Source organism: Portunus trituberculatus, chromosome 41 (assembly GCF_017591435.1).
Source record: "Portunus trituberculatus isolate SZX2019 chromosome 41, ASM1759143v1, whole genome shotgun sequence".
Taxonomy (NCBI): domain Eukaryota; kingdom Metazoa; phylum Arthropoda; class Malacostraca; order Decapoda; family Portunidae; genus Portunus; species Portunus trituberculatus.
Window position 1 is genome coordinate 20,766,868 of NC_059295.1, and position 13,677 is coordinate 20,780,544.

Below are 13,677 nucleotides of genomic sequence, written 5' to 3' on the forward strand. Positions count from 1 at the left end.
ATTGTATAAGCCCTTTGTTGTGATAATAATCCACAAGAGATCATTGGTTTCACAGATGTCTAATTTTCTCTTATTTTTGGTTGCTGTACTTCACCATAGTTATTTATGGAAACCAAATTAAATTGATGTAGGTATGTGTGATTTGATAGATAATACCTATACATGGCAGGAGCATGCATCTTTCCTTTTTTTCATCATTGATGTTCAAAGCTACCTGAGGAGATCAAGTTTTGTCTAGATTGATGGCTATGTGTCACAGTAGAGTGATGCAGTGAACCCAAGGACACATCATTGTTGCCAGTTTGAATAAATTGTGAGAGGAATGAGAAAGCATAGTAGAGAATCATGTATACTTGAGATGGTAGATATATTGTTGAAAGATTAGGGAAACTTGAAATTAGGTATGTATATTGGTATCAGATTTCATGAGAAAACAATATTTTTACTATATATCTGATGTTTTATGTAAAATAAAGGTTTTCTTTATTTTATTTTATTTTATTTATTGAAAATGAAATGTAAAGATTGGAAACTAAATATGTACCCTCTGATGTTATTAATATTAATTTGGATGCCCAAAGTCATGCTAATTTCTCTTAGTTATATAAAAGTGGTGGGTATTTTTAAACCAAGTCTAATTAAATTTTTAGAGATGTAATGCTAGAGGAGCAGTCACTATGAAGGAAAAGTTTGAACATTAATTGTGTTTTTGTCCAGCAGAGTAGGAGGCATGTCTGGAAGCAGCAGTGGTTCCAGCACCAGCAGCAGCCCCCAAAAGCGTGTGTACTTGGATTTCAATGCCACCACACCACTGGCTCCAGAGGTGATCCAGGCAGTAGAGCAGAGCATGCATGAAGCCTGGGGTAATCCAAGCTCTGATCATGAGGAGGGAGCAAGAGCTAGGGCTGTCATCAATCAGGCTCGGGATGATGTGGCCCGGATGATTGGGGCCATGCCACAAGATGTCCTGTTCATGTCTGGTGGGACAGAGGTGAGTGTACCTACAAATGATGATCATTGCTCTGTATTTCTTTCCATAAGACTGAGATTGTGTTGGTTTTAGCTTTACAGGTTACATCTGTAGTTTGTAGTTGTATTTAGGTGTTAATTTTTTTCATAATTTTGACTTGTGTGGTCAGCTGAGCAACAGCAAAAACAGTACCTCCTTGTATAGAACATAGAGTTACATTAGGCCACACCCATTTCATGTCAGTGCCATTATAAAGCAACATGTTATTGTGCTGCAGTTTTAGAGTAGTAGAGGTTTTTTCTCTCTCTCTCTCTCTCTCTCTCTCTCTCTCTCTCTCTCTCTCTCTCTCTCTCTCTCTCTCTCTCTCTCTCTCCCCATTAAATTGAATAAAAAACTGTTATTCCATTTTCTTTGAAGTATTGAGAGGTATGGCAACATGGCACGAATTATCAGCCTCAGTTTAGTTTTACTAGCCTAGTAATGCCCTGGTTGGTGCACTATCCTCCAAGGGTGTTTTATGGAGGGTTTACGCACTACCTATGCAGTTCCATATTTCTTGAGACTAGACATGTTTATCCTCAACCATTTGACAGCCAGATATAATAACGATGAATTCATAGACAAGTTATGTTAATTTTTTATGAAAATAGGTGGCAGTGACTAATACTGACATTCATGTGTACTATTGAAACTGTTACCAGACTTCAACGTACCTCACTTATAGTGGAAAACACACTGCCTAGTTCTCTTGGGCACACACAGAACAGTGGAAAAGTACTGGTGGAAAAGTTTTAACTTTGCCTTTTCATTTTTTCTCTGTTTATGTGTTATGGGACTTAATATGGGACATAGCACAAAGACCCACCTGGTGCACAGATCCTCCAGTACTCTAGATGCCGTCAGTATATGACTGATCAAGACAATGACATCTCTTTTTAATTGCTGATTGCACAATAAAATGGTAGGTCAATATCTGTAAATCTGGATTTGATTTAGTATAGATTTCCCTCAACCTTGTATAATTGAACTTACTGTCTATCTGAGTGTGGTTGGTTGTGTCTGCTTTTCACAGGAACAGCACAGAACTGATTGTAAAGTTTGGTAGGGTAGTCTTCTTTGATCTACAGAGTAACATATTCTTTATCTTAACTATGTGGAGGCGGTGGTCTAGTGGATAAGGTGGTGAGCGTGGGATAGGGCAGACATCCACGCATAGGTTCAAATCCCACCATGTACTGCCTTGATACTTTTCCATTTGTCGAGTGGTTTAAAGTTGTCTACATGTCACCATGATACCAAAGTTCTAGGCGGTTACACCAAAGATGTGCTTGGGTGGTGATATGGGCTCTAATATGAGTACCACTACAAATAAAATTGCCTGTGCCACTAATGGGTGGAAGCTAAACAACTCTTCATATACTCTTTAAGTAAACCTATAAGCACTATAGGCCACAACAACAAAAAAAAAAGAAAGTATGTATGGGGTATTTGATTTGATGGTGCATACATTAGGATGCTGAGGAATTTAGTTATTGAATGTTGGAATATCAAAGGAATTACTGGATTGTGGAGCACCAATTTTATTCTCTTTTTATGATTCCATATCAGATCTTATATGATGGAATTCCTTTGTTTGTCTTTTTTTGCTTTATGTGTTAGTTTTCAAAGCTTAAGTTAAAGGTCTGTATAAAAGAAATTATCCTTTGTTTCCTTTATATTCTCAAAAAATATTATAAATAATTTTTTTCCAGGCCAATAATGTTGTTCTTCATTGTGCTGTAACACACTTCCGTAAGTGGTGCCTCTCCCAAGACAGTCCCATCTATCATCACCTTCGACCACACATCATCACCACCAAGGTGGAACATGATGCTGTCAAACTACCCCTCACCCACAGATATGCCATTGAAGCAGGTTAGTATGCTTATCACAGAGGACTTCCTTTTCATTGTCTTGTATAGTAACTATGATGCAAAAAAAGTGAATGTATGTTGCACTTGTCAAAATTGGTTGGCATCAGCAGCATAATCTATTTGTATGATGCTATGGTCTTTATGGGAATAAGCCTAAGGGAGTGTCCACAGCAGATCCTTCACTCCTCCCAAATTAGATAAGATACTCCCTCCTCCTAGCTCAAACCCTCCCATTCCCCCTCCTTCTCTTGGTACACTCACTGCAATTCATGCTAGGGTTGGGTTCATCAGTAATATATGTATGTTAGATTGATTAAATGTAATTTGAATAACATTAATTTGAGGAATAATGTTATGCATCGTTCTGTTCTGCCATTGCATACAAAGAGGTTGTATAACGATATATAAACTGCTAAGCTGGAACTTATAGAGACCATTGATATAAACACACGTTGCACACAACCTCAAATTTTATCATCAAATAGTGAAGTGCTTTATAGAATTACACGAGCAAACTCAGGTATATTTATTAGTTGAAAATAAAGCAATTAGAAATATGAAAAACAAATAAGCTTTTATGTGTTTTATTGCTTCAGTGTAAACAAATACAGGCAACCCTCGCTTAACGAATGGGTTACGTTCTTAAAAAAAAACGTTCGTTAAGCGAATTTTCATTAAGCGAACCAATTATAACAAGTTTGACCCCTGACTTGAACTTCCATTGAGAGTAAACAAAGCGAGAGTGCATCATAGTACAGTAAAAGGTTTAACCCTTAAACTGCTAATTCCTAATTGCTGAATGCTTTGGTGTGCCTAAAATATAAACATTCCCATGTCAGAGAAAATATATTTTGAATTGTATTTTTTTTTTTTTTTTTTTTTTTTTTTTTACATTACAAGGGCACTGGCCAAGGGCAAACAAAGTGTTGGAAATAAAAAAATCCCCGCTGGTTGCCAGGCCCTGTTAAGAAGAAAGTAGAAAGAGAAAAAACAAAAAAAATCTAAAAGGAGGGTCCAGTTAACGTAAGAGGTGTCTTGACACTCCTCTTTTGAAAGAGTTTAAGTCATAGGCAGGTGGAAATACAGACACAGGTAGAGAGTTCCAGAGTTTACCAGTGTAGGGAATGAAGGAGTGAAGATACTGGTTAACTCTTGCATTAGGAAGATGGACAGAATAGGGATGAGAAGAAGTAGAGAGTCTTGTGCAGCGAGGCCGCAGGAGGGGAAGGCATGCAGTTAGCAAGTTCAGAAGAGCAGACAGCATGAAAACAGCGGTAGAAGACAGATAAAGATGCAACATTGCGGCGGTGACTTAAAGAATCAAGACAGTCAGTTAGAGGAGAAGAGTTGATAAGACGAAAAGCTTTAGATTCCACCTTGTTTAGTAAAGCTGTGTGTGGATCCCCAGACATGAGAGCCATACTCCATACACGGGCGGATAAGGCCCTTGTACAGAGCAAGCAGCTGGGAGGGAGAAAAATGGACGAAGACGCCATAGGACACCTAACTTCTTGGAAGCTGATTTAGCAAGAGTAGAGATGTGAAATTTCCAGTTTAGATTTTTAGTGAAGGATAGACCGAGTGTGTTTAATGTAGAGGAGAGGGAAGTTGAGTGTTATTGAAGAAGAGAGGATAGTTGTCTGGAAGGTTATGTCGAGTAGATAGTTGTAGAAATTGAGTTTTGAGGCATTGAACAAAACCAGGTTTTCTCTGCCCCAATCAGAAACAAGTGAAAGATCAGAAGTTAGGCGTCCTATAGCATCTCGCCTTGAGTCATTTAATTGTTGTTGGGTTGGGCGTCTGTTGAACGCTGTTGAATAATGCAGGTGGTATCATCAGCATAGGAGTGGATAGGGCATTGAGTCAGATTTAGGAGATCATTGATGAATAATAGAAAGAGAGTGGGTGATAGGACAGAACCCTGTGGAACACCACTGTTGATAGTTTTAGGGAAGAACAGTGACCGTCTACTACAGCAGCAATAGAACGATCGGAAAGGAAACTGGAGATGAAGGTACAGAGAGAAGGATAGAATCCGTAGGAGGGTAGTTTAGAAATTAAAGATTTGTGCCAGACTCTATCGAAGGCTTTCGATATGTCAAGGCCGACAGCAAAGGTTTCACCGAAGTCCCTAAAGAGGATGACCAAGATTCAGTTAGGAAAGTAAGAAGATCACCAGTAGATCTGCCTTTACGGAAACCATACTGGCAATCAGAGAGAAGGTTGTGAGCTGATAGATGCCTCATTATCTTCCTATTAAGGATAGACTCAAAGGCTTTAGAAAGGCAGGAAATCAAAGCTATAGGGCGGTAGTTAGAAGGATTGGAGTGGTCACCTTTTTAGGGACAGGTTGAATGTGAGCAAACTTCCAGCAAGAAGGATAAATAGAAGTAGAGAGACACAGATGAAAGAGTTTGACCAGGCAGTGAGCGAGTTCGGAAGCACAGTTTTGAGAACAACAGGAGGGACTCCATCCGGACCGTAAGCCTTCCGAGAATCAAGGCCAGAGAGGGCCAGGAAAACGTCTTTATAAAGAATTTTAATTTTAGGGATGAAGTAGTCAGAGGGTGGAGGAGTAGGAGGAATATGCCCAGAATCATCCAAAGTTGAGTTGGTAGCAAAGGTTTGAGCGAAGAGTTCAGCTTTAGAAAAGAAGAGACAGCTGTAGAGCCATCTGGATGAAGTAAAGGAGGGAAAGACGAAGAAGTAAAGTTGTTAGAGATATTATTGGCTAGATGCCAGAAATCTCGAGAGGAGTTAGAATTGGAAAGACTTTGACATTTTCTATTGATGAAAGAGTTTTTAGTAAGTTGGAGAATAGATTTGGCATGATTACGGGCAGAAATATATAGGGCATGAGTTTCAGCAGTTGGATGGCTACGGAACCGTTTGTGAGCCGCCTCTCTATCATTGACAGCACGAGAACAAGCAGAGTTAAACCAAGGCTTTTTAGCTTTAGGGTTAGAGAAAGTATGAGGAATGTATAGCTCCATGCCAGAGATAATCACCTCTGTTATGCGCTCGGCACAAAGAGAAGGATCTCTGACATGAAAACAATAATCATCCCAAGGAAATCAGAATAGTACTGCCTTAGTTCCTCCCACTTAGCAGAGTTAAAATGCCAGAAGCACCTCCGCTTAGGCGGGTCCTGAGGCTGCACTGGAGTGATAGAACTGGTAACGGAAATTAGATTGTGGTCGGAGGAGCCCAACGGAGAGGAAAGTTTAACAGAGTAAGCAGAAGGGTTGGAGGTTAGGAAAAGATCAAGAATGTTGGGCGTGTCTCCAAGGCGGTCAGGAATACGGGTAGGGAACTTCACTAGCTGCTCTAGGTCATGAAGGATAGCAAAGTTGAAGGTTTGTTCACCAGGTTGGTCAGTGAAAGAAGATGAAAGCCAAAGCTGGTGGTGAACATTGAAATCCCTAAAATGGAGATCTCAGCAAAAGGAAAGTGAGATAAGATGTGCTCCACCTTGGAAGTCAAATAGTCAAAGAATTTTACATAGTCAGAGGAATTAGGTGAGAGGTATACAGCACAGATGAATTTAGTTAGAGAGTGACATTGAAGTCTTAGCCAGATGGTAGAAAATTCTGAAGATTCAAGATTGTGGGCACGAGAGCAAGTGGTGTCGTTACGCACGTATGCGCAACATCCAGCTTTGGATTGAAAATGAGGATAGAGCAAGTAGGAGGGAACAGAAAAGGGCTGCTGTCAGTAGTCACAGACAACTGTGTTTCAGTTAGGAAGAGAAGATGAGGTTTAGTAGAGGAGAGGTGGTGTTCCACAGATTGAAAATTAGAACGAAGGCCACGAATGTTGCAGAAATTGATAGTGAAAGTATTAGATGAAGTGTCAAGACACCCAAGGTCGACAGCAGAGGGCAGTCCGACCTGGGGACATTTATGGTCCCCTCCCAGAGGGGACTCCGAGGCAGGGCGTGGTGAAGCCATGAATGGCAAACATCCAAAATGCAGTAATAGGAAGTAGTAGAAGTTGTTTTGAATCTGTAAATAAATAAATAGAGCAAGAAATAGGCCTACAAAACCCCGTAAGGCTTTGGAGTAAGCGTGGGGAACTAGTGACATATGCCGGGTGCACTGTATGGTCCAGGTTGGGAGCTGAGAGGTACCAAGCTGGGCTCTCTCTCTCTCTCTCTCTCTCTCTCTCTCTCTCTCTCTCTCTCTCTCTCTCTCTCTCTCTCTCTCTCTCTCTCTCTCTCTCTCTCTCTCTCTCTCTCTCTGTGTGTGTGTGTGTGTGCGTGCATGTTTCTGCGTGTCCTACATGATACAAGTCTTCTGTACAGATATTTTATACATATATATGTATGATAGAACTTTATCTGTGTGTGTGTGTGTGTGTGTGTGTGTGTGTGTGTGTGTGTGTGTGTGTGTGTGTTTCTGTGTGTCCTGCATGATACAAGTCCTCTGTACAATACCACAGCTCAAAATGCTACTAAGATTGTTGCCCCTATGCCATAAAAAGCTGATATAATAACAATAATATCTTGATTGAGATAGAAGTAATAAACTATAGCATAATTTGGTCTCCCCTATAAAGTTTTCTACGTTTTCTATGATACTCAGGGCCGGTTTCTACCCGAGTCACGAGGAGTTGCCAGGTGTCTCCTACTTTACCGTGAAAACTCAAGTGAGGCCATTGTTATCGTATCTGGAGCCCTCATGATGGCAACACTAAGTGGGGAGGAGTCACAAGAGCAGGTCTGAAGGGAAATGTGCCACGAAAATTCAAAACATTCCCCACGAAAATTCATGATTACATAAGTGATCGCTGTGTCACAGTACTTCGAGAGGCTTGATTATATAAGCGATCGCTGCAGTTTAAGGGTTAATGAAAGTAAAAATTATGAAGTTAAACATTTAGGCAGTTTAATTTAAGTCATTATAATGTACGCTAATGTATGTATGTAAGTAACTTTATAATGTTAATGATCCTAAATTTATGAAGGGAGGGAGAGTGAAACGGGAAAGACACTAACCAGCAACCTGTGGAATGTAAACAAAGTGCGCATCATTGTACCGCATACAAAACTTATGTACCACATTTCCACAAAGTTTTCCATTTTATCCATTGCAGAGTCATGGGTTCAGATGGTTCTTTTAGCTTGCAAGCAAGATATGGTCTCACCAGCCTTCTTAATAGAGTCTGCTGACTTGAAAATAGTAGAGACAGTAGATGGAGTCAAGCCATGGTGTCGAGCAATGCTATTAGTTGTCTTGCCTCTCGTGTCTGTGAATGATATCCAGCTTCACTTCGAGAGTAAGAGACTTCCTGGTCTTTGTAGCAATGCTAGGCAATATTGCAGGATGTTTTGGTGGCACGTTGAGAAAGAGAAGACGAGCTGCTGCTGACACTGTTATTGTTTTGAACTAGAGGGAGTGAGTGGTGTATGATTTGTCCACGAGAGGTGCTGGTATATTCAAAAGCCTGTCGGCTTGTGTGATACGGCAGGGCTTTCAAACTTGGAAAAAATTACCTGGATAAAGTTCCGTTAAAGTGAGTTTGGTGTTCATTAAATGAGCTGATGGTAGTAAAAGGAAACGTTTGTTGTAGCAAAATTTTGTTGTGTGAACCTTCGTTAAGTGGGGGTTGCCTGTATCTAACATTGGATTGTTGATGATGAGAGTGAGAGGCTGAGGCCATCTCATGGATCATGAAATCCATAATGATTCCCATCATTGTTCAAGAAACTAAGTCTCATCTGATCACACTAATGATTCAAGAAAGACACGTCTCCTGTTTCATCTGTAAGGATTACTTCATTAACTGAAGATTAATCTGGTGATTTCTTCATATCTAACCCACAGGTGCTCTGCTTTTGTGAACTATGCTCTTATTTCCTATCTTTACTAATCTTTGTAAATTCATGAGAATTTTATGAGTTACTTTTAGATATTTAGTTGGGCAGATTATTTTAAAGTACAAATTTTTGAAGCCGAAGTTAGTGAGCTTTTACCATCATTCATGGAACTTTTTTTTTTTTTTTTTTTTTTTTTTTTTTTTTTTCATTAACATAGACTCATGTTAATTTACATTCATGTAATTTAAACTTGCATTTGTTGAGAGATGCATTTGCAGATGGCTCCATAGTTGATGAAGCAGCCTTCCTAGTTTTATTTTTAGCTAAAGCAACATGTCAACTCAAGGGATCATAGTTGCTAAATGTCATCAGCCAGAATTTGTACACATGTAAATTAAGCCATATCCCTTTTCTCAGTCTCCTCTAAATCCAGATTATCTCTCTGTTAAGATCTCTCTGTTACTATTCTCTTGTTTATCTTGTTCTTACATTTATTTGGAAAACAAGCCTGTTGTTCAGAGGATCTTCTCTACTTCCACTTTTGTTTATTGGAAGTATGTCTGCCCGTTTCCAGTCCTTTGACACTTTTACTTGGTTTGGTGAGGTGTTAATTAAGTTCTAAATCAGTAAATTGGGGACTGCACTCCTGCAGAACCCACTTTGACTTTTTTTGTTATCCTTATGCTTGTTAGTTTGTCTTGCCTTTCTTTTGTTCTAATTATTTTATTGAAGATAAGTAGTTTCTCTAATGAAAATTGACTGAAAACTATTGTTCATCAGCTCCAATAGTTAATTTGTATTTTTTATCAATCATTACACCACTGACTATGCAGATAGTGCAAGTCCAGAAGAGCAGTCAGCATGAAAATAGCAGAAGATAGCAAAAACTACAACATTACCTGAAGACTTCCTCATTTTGATCCACTAAGTCCTTGTCATCTAGCATTTCTACCAGTACTTTCTACCTCTATTTCTTTCTTTTTTCTATTATGCCTTACCAGCATAAAGCCTTCTTTTGGACCATGTGTTACTATTGCCTTATTTTCTTCCTCCTTTTCTTTAATACCTTTACGACTTTTCCGGTTAATCCTTCATTCTTAAGCCTAACCTGTTTGTCCATGATCTTCCTGAAGTTTATACAGGGAGTCCTCAATTTATATTGGAATTCTGTTCCTACTGCGTGACATGAAATAAATTTTCAGCAAAGTCATAACTCGTAAAGTGTCAAAATGATCATTACCATGCAGTAAGAGTGAGGAGTGAGTGAAGAATTAGAGGGAGTAAGGAAGTATTAAGAAATAAGATGTATTATATTTTCCTCTCCCCTTCCCTTTTTCATTTTCCTCCATCCATTTCCCTCACATTTATGGGGAAGTGGGATGGAAAAGGAAATGTGGAGGAGGAGAGGAAGAAGGCAGGCCTAAGATAGATGTCAGAGGCAGTGCTTGCCAATGACAATTGCCTTGAGAAAAGAATTACAGTTGTCACTTTTGTCAAAGATTTAGGTGGGAAAACTGCTTACATCAAGTAGGGAGCTGGCTGTACCTTTCACAGTTATCTCTGCTGGAACTTTCTAAAGGTAATAGTTGTAGCAAAAAGAAAGTTGGTTTCTGATATGGCATTTCGTAAAGGTAATAGTTGTAGCAAAAAGAAAGTTGGTTTTTGATATGGCATTTTGTTACTGCATAGTCAAGACCTACACTCATTCCTCCTTCCTGTATTCGACTTGTTCAAATTGTTTGCAACTAAATGTTTAATTTGAATAGATTTTGTTACTGAAAATCTACATGACCTCCCATTTCAAGTCAAGGTTTATATATTTACTGTGTAGATTTACAAGCACACAGGATGCTTGCTTAGATAGTTAGATATTATGGAAGCAGTCCTCACTATTTATGAGAAATCAAGGCCACTTTATTCCCTGAAGTGCTTTAAGTACTCTAGGTGGGAGCAATAATCTACACAAAAAGATAGAGACAATAGCCATAGAAGAAAAAAAGAATCTTAATCAAAAAAAGACAAAGAAACATTTGAAGATTGGCACTTAAAATGGACATCCATGCAGACTATAAAAGTCCAACAATGATGCAAAAAACACTGATCATTCTTCAGTCTTCTACCCACCTCAGAACAGTCACTACCACCAGTCATTATCATAAAAACTTGAGACTGTTAGTTCAGCTTTATCCATCCCAAACAAGTAGTAGATTTCCCATACTCCTCACCCTTCCAGAAGTATTTCCTCAAGGGCACCTGCAGAGTACTGGGCAAAACTGCAGCTCTGATTCCAGCTCACCATCCTTTACAAAATTCCACCACCTGAGGAAGTGATGAAGCTGGCACTATGGGAGGTAAGGTGCTGGGTCCCCAACACAAACATGAATATCTGGTACACTTAGACACATGTACCCAATGGATTCCACATTCATGGAAGACTACATAGTATATGAGTATATACTTTTTTTTTTTTTTTTTTTTTTCTCGTATCAGCTTAACTAACATATACAATTCACAAAAAACCCTCCCATATTTGCATTGGAAATCAGATTCCAAAGGCCATTGTCTAGCAAAAGTTGCCATACACCAAAATTTGCTGCAGATTTCTTCTGTACACTTCCAGTGCTGTGATACCATAGATTTCTGAAATTGTATATGGAGCCATATATTGTCACAATGTGATACAGTACTAGTGGTTTCCACGATGTTTAATCTAAAACAAAGACTACAGACACCAACAGGATCTTACTCATACAACTTGACACTGGAAAGACAAAATAAAAGAGCGTGGATGTTCAAGTGACATGAAGAAATACAGATTCCTGTATTGAACAACTGAAAACTGGAATTTGAAAGAAGAGGTGGTTGCAGCAAACAGTATATATATCCTTCTCCTCCTGACTATTTCATGTCTTCAATCAAAATTCTTTGTAATGAATGATGTTTTACATGCCCTCGCTGGCCTAAATCTTTGGAAGGCTTATAGACCGGATAGGGTCCCTGTTGTTGTTCTCAAAAATAGTGCTTCCGTGCTTGCACCTTGCCTGGCTAAATTCTTTCAATTTTATCTATCGACTTCTACCTTTCCTTCTTGCTGGAAGTTTGTCTACATTCATCCTATTCCTAAAAAGGATGACTGTTTTAATCCCTCAAACTACCGGCGTATAGCTTTAATCTCTTGTCTAAAGTTTTTAATCTATCCTGAATAGGAAGATTCTTAAACATCTGTCACTTCACAATTTTTTATCTGAACGCCAGTATGGCTTCTGTCAAGGTTGTTCTACTGGTTATCTTCTGGCTTTCCTTACTGAGTCTTGATCACCCTCTTTTATAAATTTCGATGAAACTTTTCCTGTCACGTTAGACATATTAAAAGCTTTTGATAGAGTCTGGCATAAAGCTTTGATTTCCAAAATGGCCTCCTACGGTTTCTATCCTTCTCTCTGCAACTTTATCTCAAGTTTCCTTTCTAATGTTCTATTGCTGCTGTGGTAGACGCCTGCTGTTCTTCTCCTAAATCTATACAGGGGATCCTCACAATTCAATGGTGTTAGGACGGTTTTTCATTGGTCGAATCAGCGTTTATTTGAATCGTGAAGCAATTTTTTCCATAAGATACTTAAGAATTATGAGGGATAGGGACCAACCTCCAGCCTAGACCACCCAAACATTACTATAACCTCTAAAAAACACTAACTTAGACTAAATCAGTACTATTAAAGGTTTCATTTATAGCTAACCTTTTTTTTTTATTAATTTATTTAATTTATTTTTTTTATTATTTTTTTATTTATTTTTTTTTTTTTTTATTAAACACATTAGGGTGCTGTACAGTACATTTTTGGAAATAATAACACTTGCAGCGGTCTCGTGGTACTTGTTCCTATTCTTCCACATTGTTAATACTGTTGATCTAGGGACACTTATTTGCGTTGCAACGACACTGTGAGCTATACCTGCCTCACACTTTCTTATAAGCTCAAGCTTTTCTTTGAAAGGCAGGAAATAGTGCTTCTTAGGGCTGGGGCTGGAGGTGGCTTTCCATTGTCTTGAGTCAGACAAAATGCACGTTTTCCTCTAGCATCAATATTTAGTCCAATTAAGATCCATGGATTCTAATTAGGACTTTTATAATAAGATTGATTTTCTTGTTAATTGGAATGATGCTATAATCTCAAATTAATAGAATCTTGATAAGTAAATGTAAATATATTTGTATATACAATAAAACCTCAGCTCACGACCATAATTTGTTCCTAAATCCTGTTCGTCACCCGATTTGTTCGTCCCCTGAATTAATTTTTCCCATAAGAATGTATTGAAATACCATTAATCCATTCCAGACCCCACCAAAAATCATACTTTTGTCCATAAAACCCATTCAAAATAGACTTTTAATGTATGCATGACATAAACAAATAATTATAGAAAGCCAAAATTGTTTTACTTACCTAAATGCCATCAAAATTATAATAAAATGAATAAAAAAAATTGTTATTTACTTGAGAGACTGGACGTTGATGGCATGATGGAATGGAGGAGAGGAGGATGAGGAGGAAGACAGACAAGATCCGAGAAGAGTCATGAGAGAGGACTTTGGATGTGCGCAGCGTGCCAGAGCTACACAACAACTGTGTAGCGTCACAAGTCAGTGCCGCTACGTGGGGCCCCGTTATAGTGAACATCAGCGTGGGAAACCTGGAAAGATTGCCAGTCTTCGTCTCTACCTTGGAAGACCCTTGCCTGCTGGGGATTGACTTCCTCATGTGTGTAGGAGCAAGTTTGGACTTCCAAGAAGGGAAGTTAAAGGCACATGGCCAGGAAGTTCCTTTGATCCTCGAAGGTGATGCTCAGTGTGAATGGAGCGGGCAGTAGGGTGGTGTTCCTTGCCAGGCGAGCGAGGAAACAGCTGCGATGGATGTGCCACAATCTGCAGTACCTGGACATGGCCAGGATGATGATGGCAGCAACGCTGAGAG

General features: G+C 39.0%; 1 protein-coding gene across 4 annotated transcripts in view; it reads left to right on the forward strand.

Moving 5' to 3' along the window:
* Positions 1 to 723: 723 nt before the first annotated feature.
* LOC123516920 (selenocysteine lyase-like) overlaps positions 724 to 13,677 on the forward strand; it is a 60,906-nt gene continuing 47,952 nt past the window's right edge. For all 4 annotated transcript variants that reach the window (XR_006678340.1, XM_045276690.1, XM_045276688.1 and 1 more), the window contains exons 1-2: positions 724 to 991; positions 2,722 to 2,884. Coding sequence is in view for 3 of the 4 variants with exons in the window: in XM_045276690.1 (XP_045132625.1) it covers positions 731 to 991; positions 2,722 to 2,884 (424 nt within the window). In the remaining variant the exon portion in view is untranslated. The remainder of the gene's footprint in view (positions 992 to 2,721; positions 2,885 to 13,677) is intronic.